This window comes from Mya arenaria, chromosome 13 (genome assembly GCF_026914265.1).
Source record: "Mya arenaria isolate MELC-2E11 chromosome 13, ASM2691426v1".
In the NCBI taxonomy this organism is placed as follows: Eukaryota; Metazoa; Mollusca; class Bivalvia; order Myida; family Myidae; genus Mya; species Mya arenaria.
Window position 1 is genome coordinate 34438974 of NC_069134.1, and position 20242 is coordinate 34459215.

Here is a 20242-nt window from a genome sequence, read left to right on the forward strand (position 1 = left end):
TCATAGCCTTTTGATGAATTAATTAAAATATATGGATTACATTTTTAAAGGATCTTATTAAATCAATTATTTTATTAAACATATCAATGATTCTTCGACTTAATGATTTCTTTTACCAAATACACGAACGTGGAAAAGGCATTTTATGTTGGTTTTAGAAATCTTACAGTGAAAATGCTAAAAGGTGCCAGCATCCTTTCCAAAGATTTCTTTAACCGAACCCGGGTAGCAAAAAATGTTTATTTCATTTTCGTGTACATCAAAAAAATAATATTTCTAAATAAAATGTTTCACATTGGAGGGACTTCAATTGTATAAGTCTAAACGTGTTTTATAATTAACCTGGCAGGAAAGGCTCATGAAATGAAAGTGCAAAACAATATTAAACTGATTTAATTCATATGAATATATTTGTTCAATGAACATAATGTAATTGATTTCGAATGATATTTGTTTATAACTACTTAATTTACATGTTTAACAAGTGTTCATTTTATTGTGATGCTTGTTTATTTTATATATAAACTACTTATTGAAATAATTTACTGCATCTGTTTTTTCATACAAATATCAATGTTACAGTGTCCAGGGTACCTGAAGTGGCCAAGCATCCAGCCGGAAGATGTTCCCTTTGCAGTGGAGTTGGCGAAGAGGCGTAATGCGGCTACAGTAGCAGTCAGGTTTGCGTAAGCTTATGTGGACAACTTCATCAACAAAGTTATGTATTATTTTGCTCACGTTTTTGTATAAGTAATTTGTTTGCACTATTTGGCTTCGTATTTAAAACATTCATCTTAAAAAATATTTCCTCTAAGTATGTCACTTTATATTACATAGCCTTATGATGAATTATTAAAAAATATAGTTTACTATTTTAAGCGTTCTTATTAAACCAATCATTTTATTTAACATATCAATGATTATTCGAAATAATGAATTTTTCCCAAATACACGAAAATGGAAAAGACATTTTCTGTTGGTTTTAGAAATCTTACATTGAAAATGCTAAAAGGTGCCAGCATCCTTTCCCAAGATTTCTTTAACCGAACTCGTGTAGCAGAAAATGCTTATTTCATATTCTCGTTATTATATATATTTATTTAATATTGGACATTGGAGGGGACTTTTTATGAGTTAGGTTTTGGTTTATTATAGATGGTAGGAAATGCTCATGAAATGGATATTAAAAGCAGTTGAAAAAATATTAGGGTAATATGAATCAATTTGTTAAATGAGCATATTTTTTTATTTAATATGAATGAAATTTATTTATAAGCTTTTGAATTCATATTTGTTAACATTTGTTTATTTGATGATGAAACTGAGTTATTTATATTTTATATATTTAACTTTTTTAATATAAGTGACTTCGTTCGTTTAATGTTTCAGCATGTGTTCCACTATCTGGTTTGGAATCGATGCCCCATGCATTAAGCTTTGGGTGACATATCACGTATGGTACTTGGACCGGAGCAGGTGAGCATTGTGTATAAAACTTAAGTTTGAAATAAATGCTACAACAATGATTCAGTTATACATGGTCAGTTGTAGATAAATGATTACTTGTCAGCGTTTATACTTTACAGCGTTGTTCAGAACCATCACACAATTAGGTAACATGCCTCCATATTATACTAAAAAGTAGATACGAATTTGACCCTTATAGACTTTGGGACCTTGGGTTTATGTTTTGGGAACAGTGTTTTCTTGTTAATTTTTACGGGAAGTTGAGATTTTACAAATAACTTTTATGCTCTTCATTCATTTGACTTGATACAACTGTTTACGGCCATCAAACAATAACGTTACATGCCTCCATGCTATCGACTAAGAAGCTTTTGGTTTTTACTTAAATGGATTTCATTCTTAACAGTTGTACACGGCATTCTTACAATACTATTACATACATGTAATTCCATATTATCCTAAATACCAAATATTACCCTTGAATGACTTTAGTTTTAATCATGATGATGATCCTTAACTTAACCCTCAATTGACCCATATGTGGTTCAATATTTCAGTGTTCAGGGAACCGGAAGTGGCCCACCATGCAAACTCAAAGTGATACCTCTTGCAACCTGAATGTACTCTTATCAGTGGCATTTGAAATGGTACGATTTTTTTATCAAATCATTGCTTAATGGAATTTTTGAACTTAAATAATAAGAATAGTTAGTGCAAATATCATAATTGAAATATCACACTATAGTTCGTTCGAATGGCATTCGTACAACAAAGATTTAAACTTCAGTCGATATTATGTTAATAATTTAAATTATAATGAAGATGGTTAAGAAGATGGTGGTGGTGCTGTTGGTGATGATGCTGATCTTGTTTTGTTAAAGGATAATGCTTTTGTCATCAAGATACCTAAACATGATTGATAACTTGTTGTTTAATATAATTTCAGCCCGAAGGTCGCACATACCTGTCTTCCATTAAGCACTTTTGGCGATGGGTGACAACTTAGTGATATCACAATGGGTAACACATCACTGATGACACAATTGCTTGGTTGCTAAACTGGTTCAGGCCTTTTCACGGAAAACACAATGGAAAATGAAATATTCAATACATCGACGCTCTATGTTTGGGCCTTGTGCTGATGATTAGACTTTTACATGTATGGGACAACCTTACATTGATGTGACATTATAATGGTTATGGTACATTCTTATAGTGAAGTGACTTATGTTGATTTGACATTCCTTTGTTTATGTGACATTCTTATGCTATGTGAATTCTTATATTGATGTGACATTTCAATGTGTATGTGACATTGGTATATTAATTTGACATTCTTATATTGATGTGACATTAAGGTGTTGATGTGACATTCTTATATCGATGTGACGTTCTTACGCTGATGGTTCAACCATACATTGTTGTTACTTTTTAATAGTGATGTGACAGTTAGTTATTGCGCGAGTTCTTTAAGATACAGGTGTAAATTGACATGTTGTCATTCAACTTCATGCTATATACATCCTTATTTTTGATATTGTTCAGTGATTATATTTGATGTTTTATGTAAAGCATAAAATTGACACCAGACAAATGAATGAGGCTCGACATTCATACTTTGTGAGCCGACACTTGGCAAATGAGCACAGGGTTCCAGAGTTAACCGTCTCTGGTTTTACCTGGCCCGTCGGTAGAGCAGCTCAGGACTTTTGCAGCCAGTGTTTGCTACAGTGTTTATAGTGTGCTTGTTTTACCTATCTTGATATGTGAACAGCTCAGAAATTTTATAACTAGTGTTTGCTTTGGTGCTATAGTGTGCTTGTTTTACCTTTCGTGACATTTGCACAACTCAGAACTTTTATAGCTAGTGTTTCCTACAGTGTATAGTGTTCCTGTTTAACTTATCTTAAAGGCCTAGTTTAAGCCTTCTATAAGTGATCCCCCCCCCCCCCTAAAACTGTGTATAGTACACATCTTCTGTGTATTGATCTTTATTTTTATTGCCTTGTGCTGTGTATCAGATCTCTGATCTGGGTATCCTGCTGTGCAGTTCAAGTTTTATTATAGAAATAGTCGACCTTTTATGGCCCTGAGCCAATAAACAAGTACACAGGAAATTGGCACCTACTGTGACACCAGTGCATTTAACAGGGGGATGCACAGCAGGGAATTATCATGCCAAACATTCCTTAAACTAGGCCTTTAACATGAGTTTCTTTGTTGGCTGCATTTCATCTCTTAATAAACTTCTCGTCTGGTATTGTATGTGTTGTTATTTTTAGCTAAACACGTCATCATTTTAGAAAATGATTGATTATAATACTATAACAATGCATGTATGGACTAAGTTACATGTGCATGATATTAAATTATTCAGCGAATGAGACCCGACTTAACAACTTGAAACCTAATTAAAATATATTTTACAGTAACTATATTGATTTTGTTTGAACTTAATAAATATTAATATTGTTTTTCGTTATGTTAAATTCTTTGATGACCTAATATTTCAGTTTTTAGGAATACCCAGTTAAAGTATTGAGTAAGGTCCAAATGTGAATTGGTTACCCTACAGGAGAGGTGTTTGCGTGCGACCACTATCTAGCAAGGAAAGTTACCTCGTTTTAAGAAAGCCGACATGGACCTTGTAATGGCACTCTTATTTAAAATACACATGTATACTCATCGAAAATTTTGACTGATAAACCTTTAACTAATTACTAAATAATGCATTTATGGAAACTTTTAATTACTGATAACCAGATTGTAACCGTCCATTTCAAGCTGCATTCTCACAGATTGAACGTTTTGACAACTTTTTAATTTTTTTTTGTCTTGGAACGAGCTAATTTTAACAAAAATCCTTGGAAACCAGTTATTTAAGACTGTTGACAATAATTTAGATCGCAGATGTTTATATCTAAGTTCAAAATTGTAGTTTTATGCATTTTCTTAAACCTTTAGTAACGGTTTATGCCATAAAACATTAATTTTCGATTGGAAAAAATGGTATATCTTTGAGAGTACAGCTTTAATAGGTGAAAACGCCTAAAAAAAGATTGGTGAGTGCTAAAACTGTGGTCTACTATGCTCTCATAAGGAAGAAACACCGTGTTTTCTGCACCTTTCTTTCCAATTAAACTCGGTTTCCATCATAAGAACTATTCTTTTCGACATGTATTCATCGTTTTTGGTAAACATATGTATAAAATTGTATTTATTGTGGTAAATCTTATTTGGGAGTAACAGAGCATCTTTAAGTTAATTGTATCTACCAAAGCATGGAAAACATACAAGTGATCACACTTATTAACGTTCTACCCAAAGCGGGGAGCGTGGACGTATGGGGGACTTAAGACAGCGCATGTATCCTGCCAGGTGGGATCCTGCCAGGTGGGATTTTGAAATATAATAATCATATGACACAGAAAACATCATTTAAAAAATTTACACTACACCATTCTTGAAATTATAAGTTATTGATATGATATTTAGCGAATCCACTTGGGATCTACTTGGAGTCTTTCCAATATCCCTGATATATGGAATCAGTCGAACGACCTTGTATAGTTCTCATTAGAGAATATAAATGCCAACAATGCCTTGATAAACAATACATAACGTAAATTATAAAAAGTTCATTTCTTAAGTTCTGTCTCGAAAAAAACATTAAATATTGAGTTAGACTTATGGCTTCTAACACTGTTTTTGCAAATTTATAAACCAAGGTGTCGCGAAACATCGCGCCAACAAGGGTAACTTTGCTTTTTTTCTTTGCAATCGTGATCAAATATTGTTTTAACTGACTGTACAATAATGAATTTAGTACCTCTGCTATTCATGTTTTAGACAGCAATTAAAAGTGTTTCATATTTCATAATAGAAATATTTCAACATTACCTATAATGAGGGTCTCTGGTCGGAATCCTGTCATTTTCTTCCACGTGGAAAAATCCCAAAATGTTTTGAAATATTTTTTCTTGACATAACAGTTTCGAAAAATGGTGTCGCCTGTTAGTGCCTCTTTGACAAGTAGCTAGCTATTCTCGATTTCTTAATCAGGCCCATGTTTAGCACAATCGCAAGAAAGGCCTTCATCACAGTACATATGATAGGAACCCAGGCCCGAACACGCGAGATGCGCCTTACCACTGCCGCCCTTATTACTGACCTAGCGTACCTAAAATTCAAATCATCATGAACATCAACAGCAGCAGCATTTGCAATGACAACATCAGCACTCACAACATCTCAATCAACACAAATAATTAATAAAGCTTCTGTATTGATTGGATGTCCCATCATTTAATTGTATTAATTAGATAATTTACTGTTTACATTGCCCTGGTTCTGTTTAGGTTTACCTGATCAAAGGGTATTGTTATATGGTCACTTACTTGTTCGTCTGGAGTGTTACTTCTCGAATCAACTCTGCTGTAAAGAGAAGACTAAAAAAATCAAGGTGTCTCTTCTTCCCTAGTTAAATGACCAGGTCCTGTTTCTTCATGCAAAGGTAATGTTTCAACATTCTCCGGCGAAAAACAACGGAACCAGGGAGCAGCCATGTTGGAAAGTATTCCGTTACAAGTGCAATGACGTATGGATAGAGCTGACGTAGTTCTAAGCAAGAGCGCGCGAGAGTAGTTGAATAACTTATTAATTACATTCATCATCAATTAATTACTTGGTTTACTTGAAATTATACTATTTATGTCATAATGTCACAATAGCCATTATTAATATTATTATTATTATTATTATTATTATTATTATTATTATTATTATTATTATTATTATTATTATTACGAAGAAATTGCCATGTGCGTATTTGTGCTTTGTAAGTGCCTGAAATGACATCGAACAGTATATATTTATATTGATATGTAGTTTAACATGTACTAAATATAATATGATTAAAGGTACAGTGGAAACTCACTAAACCGGACAAGGTCCGGACTGGGCAAAATATCCGGTTTAGTGAGGATTCCGGTTTAGTGAGGATTTGATGTAAGGAGTAAGTTTACTCAAAATATTAACTGAGTTAACCTTTAAAGGCTTTTGTCCTCTAGGGACAGTTCAATTCTCCGACGTTTAGACGGAGGTTGAGACATGATTAATTAGACCAAAAAGAATTATGACAAAAACGCGGGAATCAAAATCACGTTTTTGGTTGCGTCTTGAAGCGGTTCGACAGGGCGGATATGACGTAGCGGACGATAAACAACTTATATACACTTACGATTTTCTTGGTAATTGTTGCCGTCTATATGATATTTGCAACTTTAATGGCAATCGTAACAACTTGACCATCTCCGGCAAGCTTCGAGATTGACCTCGTAAATAGTAGTAAGGATATACGAAAGTGCGATGCGGCTACCGGCGATTAACACCGTTTTCAATCCGCGTAAAGAAGGCCCATTGTAACAACAAGGAAATGGATTGTGTTAAATTAAATGTGCTTGTTTAAGAGAAAATATTTATTGTAACCTCAATGTTCGTTTTATGAATATTTAGATGTTTCCTTATACATGAAGCACTCTGTTTCCTCTAGAAAAATCATGAGAACGCAGGAAATGTACTTGGCAGTAATTGAAATGATCATACGGTTCATGGCATGCATGAATCATTACATCGAATTAAATGCATGCATGTACTAACTGTCAGCATTTTCTCAACAGCCATACGATTACCCTATGAAATGTAAGTTTTAAGTCATACTTTGCTTGTGTTATTTTTCACACCATGCTTTGCCATTCTAACAACATTACTATTCTGTAAAATAATTGATTGCATTGTGCAGAGTTTTGTGGGTTGTGGGTGGGTGTGAGGTTGGCACCCAGTTGCATTGTGCAGAGTTTTGTGGGTTGTGGGTGGGTGTGAGCTTGGCACCCAGTCAGCTTTACCAGCTGATAGCCATGCATGCCTTTACTTCACCATTATGGGTTTGGGCTGCAAAGTGAATGTTTTTGTCTAAACAGTTCTGTGGCCAGTGTGGGGTTGGGGTTAGGCGGTGACTAGCCACCCAGTAAGCTCAATTGGTAGTACCATACAATGGTCATGTGGTTATGCACCAGTCAATTGTAACCATGCCCCCCACCCCGGTCCGGGGAATAGCGGGGACTTGACTTTCAGTTCAGCCAACCCCGGCTAAAATCCCCGCCATGCGCAGATGATAAAATGGTAAAATCCCTGCAAAATGCCCCCACACCCCAGGGACTCTAGTTAAGGCCCATTCCCCTCTATATTTTAAGCGAAGACAAAACCATCGCATTCACCCAGCACTGCAGGGCCACCTGATAGGTAAAAACACGGCCCACTTCCTCGTTTAACCCCAGTATACCCCTGGACTTGGGGTTCTTGGGGGGGGGGGGGACTTGACCGGTGCACTAAGTTGACAGAACTTGTCTTCAAATAGTATTTGTTCACGGCAGGTCATGCTTCACTTTACCTCCTAGGCTTTGGCTCCACTCATTAAAAGTTTCTTTACACATTCTATGTGTCTTAATCAATAATTATAAGTCTCAATATCTTTGAGTAAATTGTATTTTTTTATTATGCTCAACTGATTTTTTGAACAAATATTTAGCCTTGTTACTAAGCTTTTCAGCAATGTATACCAGACCTTTTTTCATTAATACTTAATCTATTTCGAATAATTAGCCTTTAGATCACTCTTCACACAATGACTCTTAAATGTCCAACTCCATAAAATGCAAACAAGAATAATTACAATTTTGGTCAACATGTCCCTTAATTTTATTTTTAATATTAGTCAAGCAATAACAGAGCCATATGTATGCAATCCAATGTAAAATTAATGATAATTTAGTTTTTGCTCCCATTTTTACTTTCATTTCTGTGCCAAGCCCTTTTAAGTGCATTGAGTATTTTGGGAGACTTCACAATCTTTCTGGCATTTAATCCCCATATATATATATATGGCTTTAAGTTGCCATACAAATTTAAGTCTTCATTATAAATGATACTGTAAGTCTCAGTCTTAACCATAAACACACAATGAGAGGACTAAAGCATTACCATGTGTCAGAGGTATAGATCTTTCTATGCATTTTATTTGTCTAAATATATTACCGGTCTCTTTAGCAATATTATTGTGCCTCTTTGAGTACTTGGCTTGACGGTTTGGTTTTTAATACATTGTTTTGAATGTTTTATTTGTACACAACAATGATGATGATGATGACACTATGCTATTCCAAAGCCTCAATACATGTTCTTCAAACAAAAAAAGGACATTCAGAATAACTTTTATTACATCATTTGAGAAAATAAACTCATACAATCAACAAAATAAACATGCATCTGTAAAATCACAAGTCATGTTATGTGTTCGTTAAATTCAACACATCTTGATACTAGCCGAGAAGTTCCGATTGCTTTAATGGCTCAACCAAAATAGGCCCAAAATAGGCCCGTGGCACTCACCGTAGTGTACAAAATAGTCCCTTGGCACAGAGATGGTTAATCTTTAGAAATTGCAGTTACGATGTCAAAATAGAAATATCGGAGAATTAATAGCTTACACCAGTTCTACTCTACAAACATCGACACCGGGTACCGGATTTTAGCACCACCCAATAAAGTGCATTCGGAACTCCTCGCCCATTTTCCACGGAAAAAATGTTTTCGATAAAAATGACCGAGGAACTCCAAATGCAATAAAGTGTTGAATACAACGAATACACCCAGTTACGTCCCTTATTCACATTTTTGCCATTTTATTTAATTTCAATAAGTGGAAAACAATACATCTTAATACTCAAGAAAATGCTATTTATTAACAGAACCACGATCTGATAGAGTCACGGCGAGTAGCTTGTTTCATATGAGACATTATTGTGAATCTTTTAATAAACATATTGTCCAAACGGGTCACGGACACTACGGACCAGACATTACGGACCAGATTTAGGGACATTACGGACCAGATTTAGAAACTTACGGACCATGATTTATAATGTTTTTAAACATTTTTTTTTTATTTATTCACTCATTGGTCTTAAATTTGTTAATAAATACTTGAATATGAGTGCTCAGTATGACAATTATCTTAAATGTAACTGAAAAATCCCATGAAATTCCAATGTTAAACATCAATGTATTTGTAATAAAATATTATAATAATGTGAATAATAATGAACGAAATATGTTTTTATCTTATCCTTGTAAATGTGAATATTAATGTTTTCATTTGTGATCGATTGCTTTCTGAAATAATCTTTGGATCGTCATATTTGTTTGTTTTCCGTTTCATCTGTTTTAATTGAAAGGTTCAGTGAAGGTGCGCCGTCACAATGGGTTTTCACACTTTTATGATTGCCAATTAAATGTTGTCATTATAATGTTTGTTTCTTTTGTAATATAACGCCGATTATAGTTACGGGTACAATTATAACTAATAAATACTAATTAAGGCAACAGAAATTGCCAGTTTTAAACATCAGTTTGCAATAATTGCAACAAACACACATCGTTTATTTAATATAAAGCATATATATGGGCCTGTTTATATATGAATGGTTGCTTTGGTGACATGTGCTGTTTAATCGTGATTCATGTTAACACTGTTTATGTTCTTATATGTGCTCGATTTATTTTGGGAAATAACCTGTTTTAGAAAATATTGCTGCTCGATTTATTTTGGGAAATAAACTGTTGGAAAATATTTCTTCTGTTGCTTTTAACTGCCAATCTTTCAAATTTCGTTCATTATTTTTCACATAATTGTTATAAATACATAGGTCTCTTATTAAACACCTGTTGGAATTTCACAAGATTTTATATTGCACTTTTCGAACTTCACGGGATTTTTCACAGTTATATGGAAGATATAACGTCATACTGAGCACTCATATTCAAGCATTTATTAACAAATTAAAAACTAATGAGTGAGTAATTTAACGAAAAAAATATGTTTAAATCATGGTCCGTAAGTTCCCGAAGATGGTACGTAATGTCCCTAAATCTGGTCCGTAATGTCCCTAAATCTGGTCCGTAGTGTCCCTAAATCTGGTCCGTAATGTCCATGGTCCATAGTGTCCGTAATTCGTCCAAACATGGACATTGTGAATGGACATATTTGTTTACGATTTTTTACTATGTTGACTGTGTTTACATGCATTTACAGTATGTAAAATCTGTATTTACCCAGTCTCTAAGGAAATTACTATGCATCCATAATTATGTTCAGCTATCGTTTCTTATTTGAAACATGTTTTAGGGAAACTGTGTTATATTTTTCTACAAGTGACGCCAGACATGTCAAAAAGGAGCTGTATTGCAGATAAACAATAGTTAATTTCATGGCTAAAGGGATTTATAAAACCTGCGAGTTTGTCCTGAAAAAATTCATTTAGCTGATTTCCATTTAAAACTAGTTCATTTTGTTTAAATCTGTGGACAAAGCCTCATGAAAAATCATGCAAGAAATGTCAAATTCAGTTTATTTTTCAGAACTGTTGAAATTATCAGACTGTCAAAAACACAAGGCACTAAATTATATGTTTTATCCCCACAGTTCTAGGGGAGAGCATGAGAACGCTCTGGTACTGCCAGGGCTTTATCTATAGTACCCACGGGTTCAACTATCAGACCCATTCCCAAAGCAAAATGTAAAATACATTTCCCAATCTTCAGAAAAAAATCCCAGTCAAAAATAAAAACAAAAAAGTTATTTATTTTTTATTTTTTTAGAATTTCTTTTTACCTGTACTGGTTTACTTTCAAAATCCTAATAAATTATGTGATGTAATGTTTTTTTGATAAATGAACTACTCGGAAATCATTTATTTTCTTCACATTCATACAGATATCAGTATGAAATATTATCTGTCATGATTTATTGCAATAGATATATACACCCCAATTATTCAAATTTTGGGGTCTTTAAAAGGGGAAATAAACTGATATAAAATCATTTCCTAATTCCAGGAGACTAGACAGTCTTTTCTTTTAACTGTAAAATTTCCCAATTTTGGCGTTTTCACAAAGCATTTCCCAAAATTCCTAGGGTCTTTTTCCCAAAATGGGCAGAAAAAGCCCTGACTGCCTGTGTAGAGCTTTGTCATTGATATAATAAAAAAAAACATTATTTTATTTTTGCTCGCTAACATGGCAGGTAAGGGAGAAGTCTCCTTTCCTTTATGGAATGTTTTTTTGGTATTGTATAAATTAATGCCTCTCTGTGTTACTTTTGGATATTGATTGCAAACTTGTACAACTTTTCTATTGCTTGAAAAGTTGACACATAGGTATTACATTTGGAGTTGGTATCGTGTTGGTGTCGGCAGTGTCAACAAAACATTGTGCAGACAATAATTTTTTTATTATCCAATCAGGGTGTAACACAACCACACCATCATGGATCAAGCTTTAAAATCAGAGGTCACTAGTGTTAGCATTTGTTTTGCAGGGCTCTTGTTACCTTTTATTGCAAATAGTAGTTAATTGATGGCAATGTGGGGTTTGGCACAACCATTTATCTTTTAACTTTTAGGTAAATACATATGTAGCTTGTTAGCACTTTTTCTGTGAAGTTAACCCGGGCTGCTGCTTTTATTAAACTTTTGTAGAAACATTTCTATACTATATCATTATGTGTATTGTTCATTTTTTTCCAGGCAGAAACATACACTGACACTCCATCATGGATCAGGCTTTAATAAGAGAGCGAGAGCTCTTCAAGAAGCGGGCTTTAGCCCAGCCCACTGTTGAGAAGAGGAAGCCCAAATCCTCTGAGCAAGAAAGGCCCGCAAAAAAGCCCAAACCTGCACCGAGGCCGAGGGAAGCTAACAGTGGTGCTAGTTTTGATTATAAGACTGCTCACAGTAGCTCACAGTATAAGTTTGGTATTTTAGCAAAAGTTGTGAACTTTATGAAAGCAAGACATTTGAGAGAAGATGGTTATCCATTATCACTGGATGAAATTCTTGATGAGACAAATCAAACAGATGTTGGAAACAAAAATAAACACTGGTTAATGACAGAGGCACTGCCAAATAATCAGAAACTTACGGTATGAATATGTTATAACTTAGTACGATTATCTAACTATGAAGTTGGTGTTGATTTATAAGTATTGTTAATACTGTTTGCAAATAAAATCAGCTTTTTAAGTTTTGAATCATAGAATGATTATGGCATTAACTCAGCCACATTCCATGAAGTGAGGTTGAAAACAAGTGAAATATCTATAGCATGTTGATCGACTCCACACATCAAAGAAAATGAAAGCAGCCATCATTGATTTGGCACAAACTTTAACATACTGAAAAGACTGTCTCATAGCTCTGCCTAATACTAAAACAACCCTTGGTATACAAGTTGATACATTTTATATAAAAGAAATTGTTCACTCTAAATTTGACTCTCTCTCTCTCTCCCTCTCTCTCTCCCTCTCCCTCTCCCTCTCCCTCCCCCAAACCCTCCCCCCCTCCCTCCCCCAAACCCTCCCCCCTCCCCCTCCCCCCCCCCTCCCTCCCTCCCTCCCTCTCTCTCTCTCTCTCTAGTAAAAAGAAATATATAGGGTAATTTAACAAGTTTCTGGTAGTAAAGTTTATATTGAATGAACATGAATGTCATATACAGCATTAGATACTTTAAATGTCGCTAAATGGTGTGAACATTTTCAATGCTTTGCATTTTAGTTATTACACTAATTTTATGTCAAGCATATATAATGACTTTTTTAATGATGGCCAAGTTATTTATGATATAGGAATGTGTACTCATAAAACAATGAGGCCAAAATGCAAATTTGAAAGTTTTTTTCTTGCATGAAAATATTTTGATTATTAATTGCATATCTGATAATGGCAAGGAAAAATTGGTCTGATTCCTGAAGCTACATTACATGTTTTCCAGCAAGTGGATGAAGATGGTGAGAAGAAGTACAAATACAACCCAAAGCTGATTATAAAGGACCGGAGAGCCCTGCTCAATCTTCTGAAGCAACATGATCTTCATGGGGAGGGTGGACTACTTCTTGATGACGTAGAGGAAAGCCTGCCCAACTCTGCGAAAGCTATACAGAAACTGGGTATAACTTTAATTATGAACTGTATAATATGGAATCAATATGCCTAAATTTTACATTACTACTTGGCTGAAGAAACTATAACAAGCCTGGATATGTAAGACACCGTTGTATTTTGGTAAACGTTTTTTCCGTGCAGGGTAAAGGACCAATGCTTAAGCTTTTCAGAAACTGGGTATAACTCAGCTAAAGCTCTAAAAATACCATGATTAACTAAGCTAAAGTTCTACAGAGCTTAGTGTAATTCAGCTTAAGCTCTACAGAAACTTGGTAAAACTCAGCTTAATATATACAGAGCTTGGTAGCACTCAGCTTAAGCTCTTCATAGCTTGGTATAACTTAGCTTAAGCTCTTCATAGCTTGGTATAACTTAGCTTAAGCTCTACACAAACTTGGTAAAACTCAGTTTAAGCCCTACAGAGCTTGCTAACACTCAGCTTAAGCTCTTCATAGCTTAGTATAACTCATCTTAATCTCTTCATAGCTTAGTATAACTTAGCTTAAGCTCTACAGAAATTTGGTATAACTAAGCTTAAGCTCTACATAGCTTAGTTTAACTCATATTAATCTCTTCATAGCTTAGTATAACTTAGCTTAATCTCTTCATAGCTTATTATAACTTAGCTAAAGCTCTACAGAAATTAGGTATAACTCATTTTAATCTCTTCATAGCTTGGTATAACTTAGCTTAAGCTCTTCATAGCTTAGTATAACTCATCTTAAGCTCTTCATAGCTTAGTATAACTCATCTTAAGCTCTTCATAGCTTAGTATAACTCATCTTAACCTCTTCATAGCTTAGTATAACTCATCTTAACCTCTTCATAGCTTGGTATAACTCAGCTTAAGCTCTTCATAGCTTAGTATAACTCATCTTAACCTCTTCATAGCTTAGTATAACTCATCTTAAGCTCTTCATAGCTTAGTATAACTCAGCTTAAGCTCTTCATAGCTTAGTATAACTCAGCTTAAGCTCTTCATAGCTTAGTATAACTTAGCTTGAGCTCTTCATAGCTTGGTATAACTCAGCATAAGCTCTTCATAGCTTAGTATAACTCATCTTAATCTCTTCATAGCTTATTATAACTTAGCTTAAGCTCTACAGAAATTAGGTATTACTTATTGTAATCTCTTCATAGCTTGGTATAACTTAGCTTAAGCTCGTCATAGCTTAGTATAACTCAGCTTAAGCTCTTCATAGCTTAGTATAACTCATATTAAGCTCTTCATAGCTTAGTATAACTCATCTTAAGCTCTTCATAGCTTAGTATAACTCATCTTAAGCTCTTCATAGCTTAGTATAACTCAGCTTAAGCTCTTCATAGCTTAGTATAACTCAGCTTAAGCTCTTCATAGCTTAGTATAACTCAGCTTAAGCTCTTCATAGCTTGGTATTATTTAGCTTAAGCTCTACAGAAACTTTGTACAATCAGCTAAAGCTCTACAGAAACTTGTGTTACTCTGCTTAAGTTCTACAGAAATTGGTATACATACTGAGGGTTTAGCTCATTTTCATGACCACTCTAGGAAGGATATATAAATGTGCATACATAATAGTCGTTTATTTTTACTTTGTGATTGTCATACCCTTCATGCTGTTGTCGATGTGCAGAATCTTTAACCTTGCCAATACCTCAAAACTGTTCAAGATTTGAGAATGGAACTTGATACACATGATGCGGATGTATAGTAAGGCTCATAAATAGAGCTTTAATAATTATGGAGTTATGACCTTTATTTGACTAATACAAACAGATAGGGTTGGCGTTGGCTTCATGGCATTCTTGTTTCATCAATCTTGTCAATACATTTTCAAGAGAAATAGAGCTTAAGCTTGTTATGACTCATAAAAAACTCCAACTAAACATTTAATGTTCAAGAAAACAGACTCAAACTCTCTTGAAGTCTGGACCTTGAATAGTTCCTTATTGCTTAACCATGTAGTATGTTCTGATAATTTGATAGGTGTATAACTCTAAATGTAACATTGCAAAGCTTATTTTATTGAATATAGTGTAACGGTTTTCACTTCAACCCATAGTTGCGATCAGTAATGTTAATAGCGATTCAACTTACCGTACATGCATTTGCTTTGTCATACAATATATATAAAATCAAGATACATTGTATTTGATGCAGTAGTGCTTTGCAAGAAGGGCATTTAGGATGTGCCAATATGGATTTTTTTTTATAAATCTTAATAGATATAGGTACAATAAATCAGACGAATGAAATATCGCTTTGTTGTGACTTGAGGTTATTAATCTATTGTACTCTGGTTTTGTAGGGGACAGTGTGTTGACAATTGCGAGGCCAAATGATAAGAAGAAGATCCTATTCTACAATGACAAGTACTGTCAGTTCAAAGTTGATGAGGAGTTTATAAAACTTTGGAGAGGTAAGTTTACTTCCCTTTTTGCTTTCATAGTTGGAAGTTTTAGGTGTATTTTCAGGCAATCCTTAATAACGTAAGAGGGCAAGAAAGGGGGAAGTGGTGTCAGCCTCTCACCCAAAAGGGCAGGCATGCTTTCTTGGCTTCTCAAAATGGATACCTATTCTGGTTTCTACTTGGGAAACAAATTTCAGGAATTTATATCATCTTATATATATACATGTATATGGTGTTTTTTTACAATTACACTAAAAAAAAGAAATACCGGAAATGTTAGAAATACTATATTTATTGAACCTTTCCCCTCACACTTGCTAAAAGAAAAAACCATCAAGAAATAGTAACCTATAACCAGAGTTATTGAAATTATACACAAGTGCTTTATGATTCGCAAGAGTAGCGGGTGATATGACAGTTTTGTACTATGTTATCAAGGACAACGACTTGTAACTAGCGTGCAGTATGAGAGAATAGTGTTGTCATTAATATGGTTACTGACCAGTTACGCTCTTCCTTCTTGGTACCTTTCTGATAAGGGAGTTAGATATATGATACTTTACATAAATGTGTCCCTTCTTTTTAATGCCTCGGTCCATAAACACCTTTGGGGGGTGACTGGCCAGTCCTTATAATGTCATATGACCCGCAGTGGTGTGTAATATTTTTTAAATGGAGGAAAAAAAAACACTCTAAGACATAGTAACGATATTCAATAACTGATTTGTTTCAATTCTTTTGTAGGTGTGTCTGTAGACGGTCAAGATGAGCAGAAAATAGAAGAATATCTGGAGAAACAGGGAATCACCTCTATGCAGGTTAGGACCCTAGTTAAAATACTTCCTGTACATTACACTTATAACAACGCAATTCTGATTGGTCGAGAAGGGTCACATGAGGATTCAGCAAAAAGTGATATAATATAAATAAACTAAGGCTCAGAAAATTAAAAATGAATCCTTGTTTGCTTCTTTTAAAAAATTAACAACTGGCAAACAATGAAACAAAAAAAAAATTAAGTTTGAAGAGAAAGGAAGAGGCTGTCTATTTATTTGCTTGTTTTATGTTAATTACTGTCCTTGTAGTGTTTACTTTACAAAAATGAGGCACATTAGCTCTATTGGGTGTTATTAAAAGATTCTAATTTACAGTTATTTCATTTGCAAAATACTTTGATATGTAGTAGACAATTATATATACTTAAGCGTCTTGATCAACATCACTTGAGTGTAAAGCAAAACTACATACTGACCTTAATAGATATTATAAGTTACGGGGTTAGTAGGTGACCCGATATGGGTTAAACGGGACAAAGGACACCATAACCAAATATGGGTTCCTGCGACCTATATATTCCATATCGGGTCACCTACTTACCCCGTAACGTATATATCCGTCGACAACCTGTTTACATGTTTCATTTATTCATTGGAATTGGAAAAAAGTCTCCAATTTGGTACAATATAAATTTGGTGACCCAATATGGAAAAATACTTTGTTGGAGGCATGATATAATTGAATATTCAAGATCTGGCTGTTGGAAAAATATAGATAATACAGGGAACAGGTTAACAGGAAATGGTTTTTGCAGAAATTAAGACCTGTTATGTTAGCAGTCAAGTAAGAAAGCTTACAGGATAGATTTACAAAAAATGACCTTAGCTTAATCATGTAGTTTTTCGTTCTGCTTTAGTAGCTGATGTAAAAACATTTTTTTTCTTATATTTTAGCTTGTTTTTTCTTCTTAAAGAAAAATGTTGAGATATTGTCATAGCATTGTTGTTGTTGTTGTTGTCATCAGCAGCTTAGTTGTCAGGGTTTTTGGTGTGCAAAAACATAAACCTTTGAGTACAAAAATGGTCAAGATATAATCAAATGGAACTGGTACACTTTGTCAGAGATGATACGTACATCTACAGCAGTTTGACTTTTTATTTGGCGCAGCACGGGTTGTCAACACATACACATAAAAGGGGCAGATTGACTTTTTGGATTGCAGCAGTAGTCTTCACTTACATAAATATGTAAAAGTGGCTGTTTGACTTTTCAGAAGGCAAAGCACCAGTACACATACACTTACATGACTGTGAAAGTGGCAGTTCGACTTTATGGATGGTTTAATCCACATAAAATGTACATGTACAAGTAATGTTTTGCGCCTTTCTCACATCTGCTTATTTATCTGCAGGATGTTGGACTCAAAAAAGTGCTTCCATCACAGAAAAGAAAGAAGGGAGGAAATCGTCGCTTCAAGAAACACAACGACCATCTGGCAGGGGTCCTCAAAGACTATGGGGAGTTTAAAGCTAGTAAAGGGGACAAATGATTATTCCTGTTTTATGCTTATGTTGTTATGCGGTTGCTGGAAATTAGTGTTCTAAAGATGTAGGATGAGTTTTAAGGCTTATAAAGCGAACAAATGACTTATCCTGGTTGGTATTTTGCATATCAATATATGATTGTTCTAAAAGAATATGCTAAGATTTAAGGATTTTATTTCCATAAAGCAGACCAAGGATAAATTCTGTATCAAATGCTGTGTTAGGATTTCTTTTTGATATTTTAAAATACAAATTATGGCCTTTTAATTATATTACTCTTTTTTTAAGATTTCACATAGTGACTTTTACTTATATCGTGTATACAGTTGATACAAATTAATTTAATACTTCACATTTTGTCCTGCGCCGGCATAGCACAATTATGTAACATAACTCCTAATCATTCTTTATACAACTTACATCCCTTGATCAACTTAAAAAGTTTGGTTAAAGTTTTAAGGCAACTTGGGGTTTGAACTCAAATACTGTTCATTCAATGGACTTCATACTTAATGTTCAAGGTCATCACACAATAAGGTTATATATAACTAATAACTTCATATTATCCTAATACTTTATTCATATAATAATAATAAATATTATATGTTTGACAGGCACATATAATATCATTGAATGCATTCATTTCTAAGAAAAAGCGGCATACAGTCAAGTTCAATGTCTTACGACAGCTCTTGTTTAAGAAAAGGATTGAACTTAGTTAATCTAACATTATAGCTTTGATATAAGCATTGTCAGTGTGTGTATACCACGTGATAAATTGTGTCATAAATGCTACGTCGGAAGGCAATATTTTGCTTCGAATGAAGACTTTAAACAAAGATAATTTCACTATTTCTTCGCCATTTTAAATGAAACATACCGCAGTCTACGCCACTTACTGAGTCCCGCCTTCGGTCTTTTACCAGAGTTTGATTGAGAGATTAGTTTCTTAAAACACTTCGACAAACCTTTTCACAGTACGGCCATCTGATGGAGCACTGTCTAAACATTATTTTGGAAACAGGTTTGTCGAAGTGTTTGATTAAACTAATCACCTTATCAAATTTCGGTAATAAAATTAAGGCGGGGCTCTTTAAGCGGCACAGACTGCCCTTTGTTTTATTTAAAATGATGTTGTAAAAGAAAAGTTTTCTTTGATTTAAGTCTTTATTTTAAGCAAAATGTTGCCTTCCGACGTAGCTTATATGAAGAAATTTATCACGTGGTATACACGCACTGTTGTCCATATCTCAAAAATTGTCCATGAAATTCTCATGAAACTAAGTTCACATGTTACCAATGTCAGTATATATATTTGTAACAATTCCCACAACTCTGGCTTAATAATTGACGAGTTATATCCCTTGATTGATGATGAAAAGCCTTTGGAGTAAATAATCTCAGGAAAAAGGGATAAATGGAAGAGATTGTTGTTTTTGTTGTTAGTATACAATTAAGGTATTATATAAATGTAGTGATGTTTTCAATGGCTCGTGTTTCATTGATATATATGTATTCAAACATTTGTTGAACAGTAGTTCAGTAAGATTTGTTTTTATCCTGCATCTCAATAAATACCTTGAAATTGTATTGTTTGTTGGTTTGCTTTATTTCACGATTTTTTGTCGTGCCTACTTGTGGTGAGCAAAGACAGCCATGATGAGGTGGCTTGTTGCGCGAAAGACCAAGGTCTTGATGTCAAAGATTAAGGTCAAACTTAGAGGTTTAATGTCAAATGAGTACTGTTGATAGGACTGATCTGGACTGAACCTTATTAGGGCTGTATCTTTACCATGTACAATAGGATTTTCAAAAAGCATGCCATGGAGGTTCACCACTGTCACAGTTTCCATGTATTGCTCAACTCCATGTTATTCTGTATTGCAATTACATCAAAGGACATTAGGTCTATGTCAAAAGATCTTACAAAGAGCTTGTCATGTTGACATTTGGGGTCTAGTTTTATAATGATACTGATTGTGGTTGATCTGATGTTGCTGCTACTGCTGCA

At 34.2% G+C, this 20242-nt stretch overlaps 1 protein-coding gene across 1 annotated transcript; it reads left to right on the forward strand.

Annotated features, from left to right (window-relative positions):
• Positions 1–9164: 9164 nt before the first annotated feature.
• On the forward strand, positions 9165–19821 carry LOC128212965 (transcription initiation factor IIE subunit beta-like). Its single transcript, XM_052918380.1, has 6 exons — positions 9165–9299; positions 12112–12502; positions 13351–13525; positions 15809–15919; positions 16655–16728; positions 18099–19821. Exons 2-6 carry the CDS (start codon positions 12134–12136, stop codon positions 18234–18236), a joined length of 867 nt encoding a protein of 288 aa, XP_052774340.1. The 5' UTR covers positions 9165–9299; positions 12112–12133; the 3' UTR covers positions 18237–19821.
• The last annotated feature ends 421 nt before the right edge of the window (positions 19822–20242 follow it).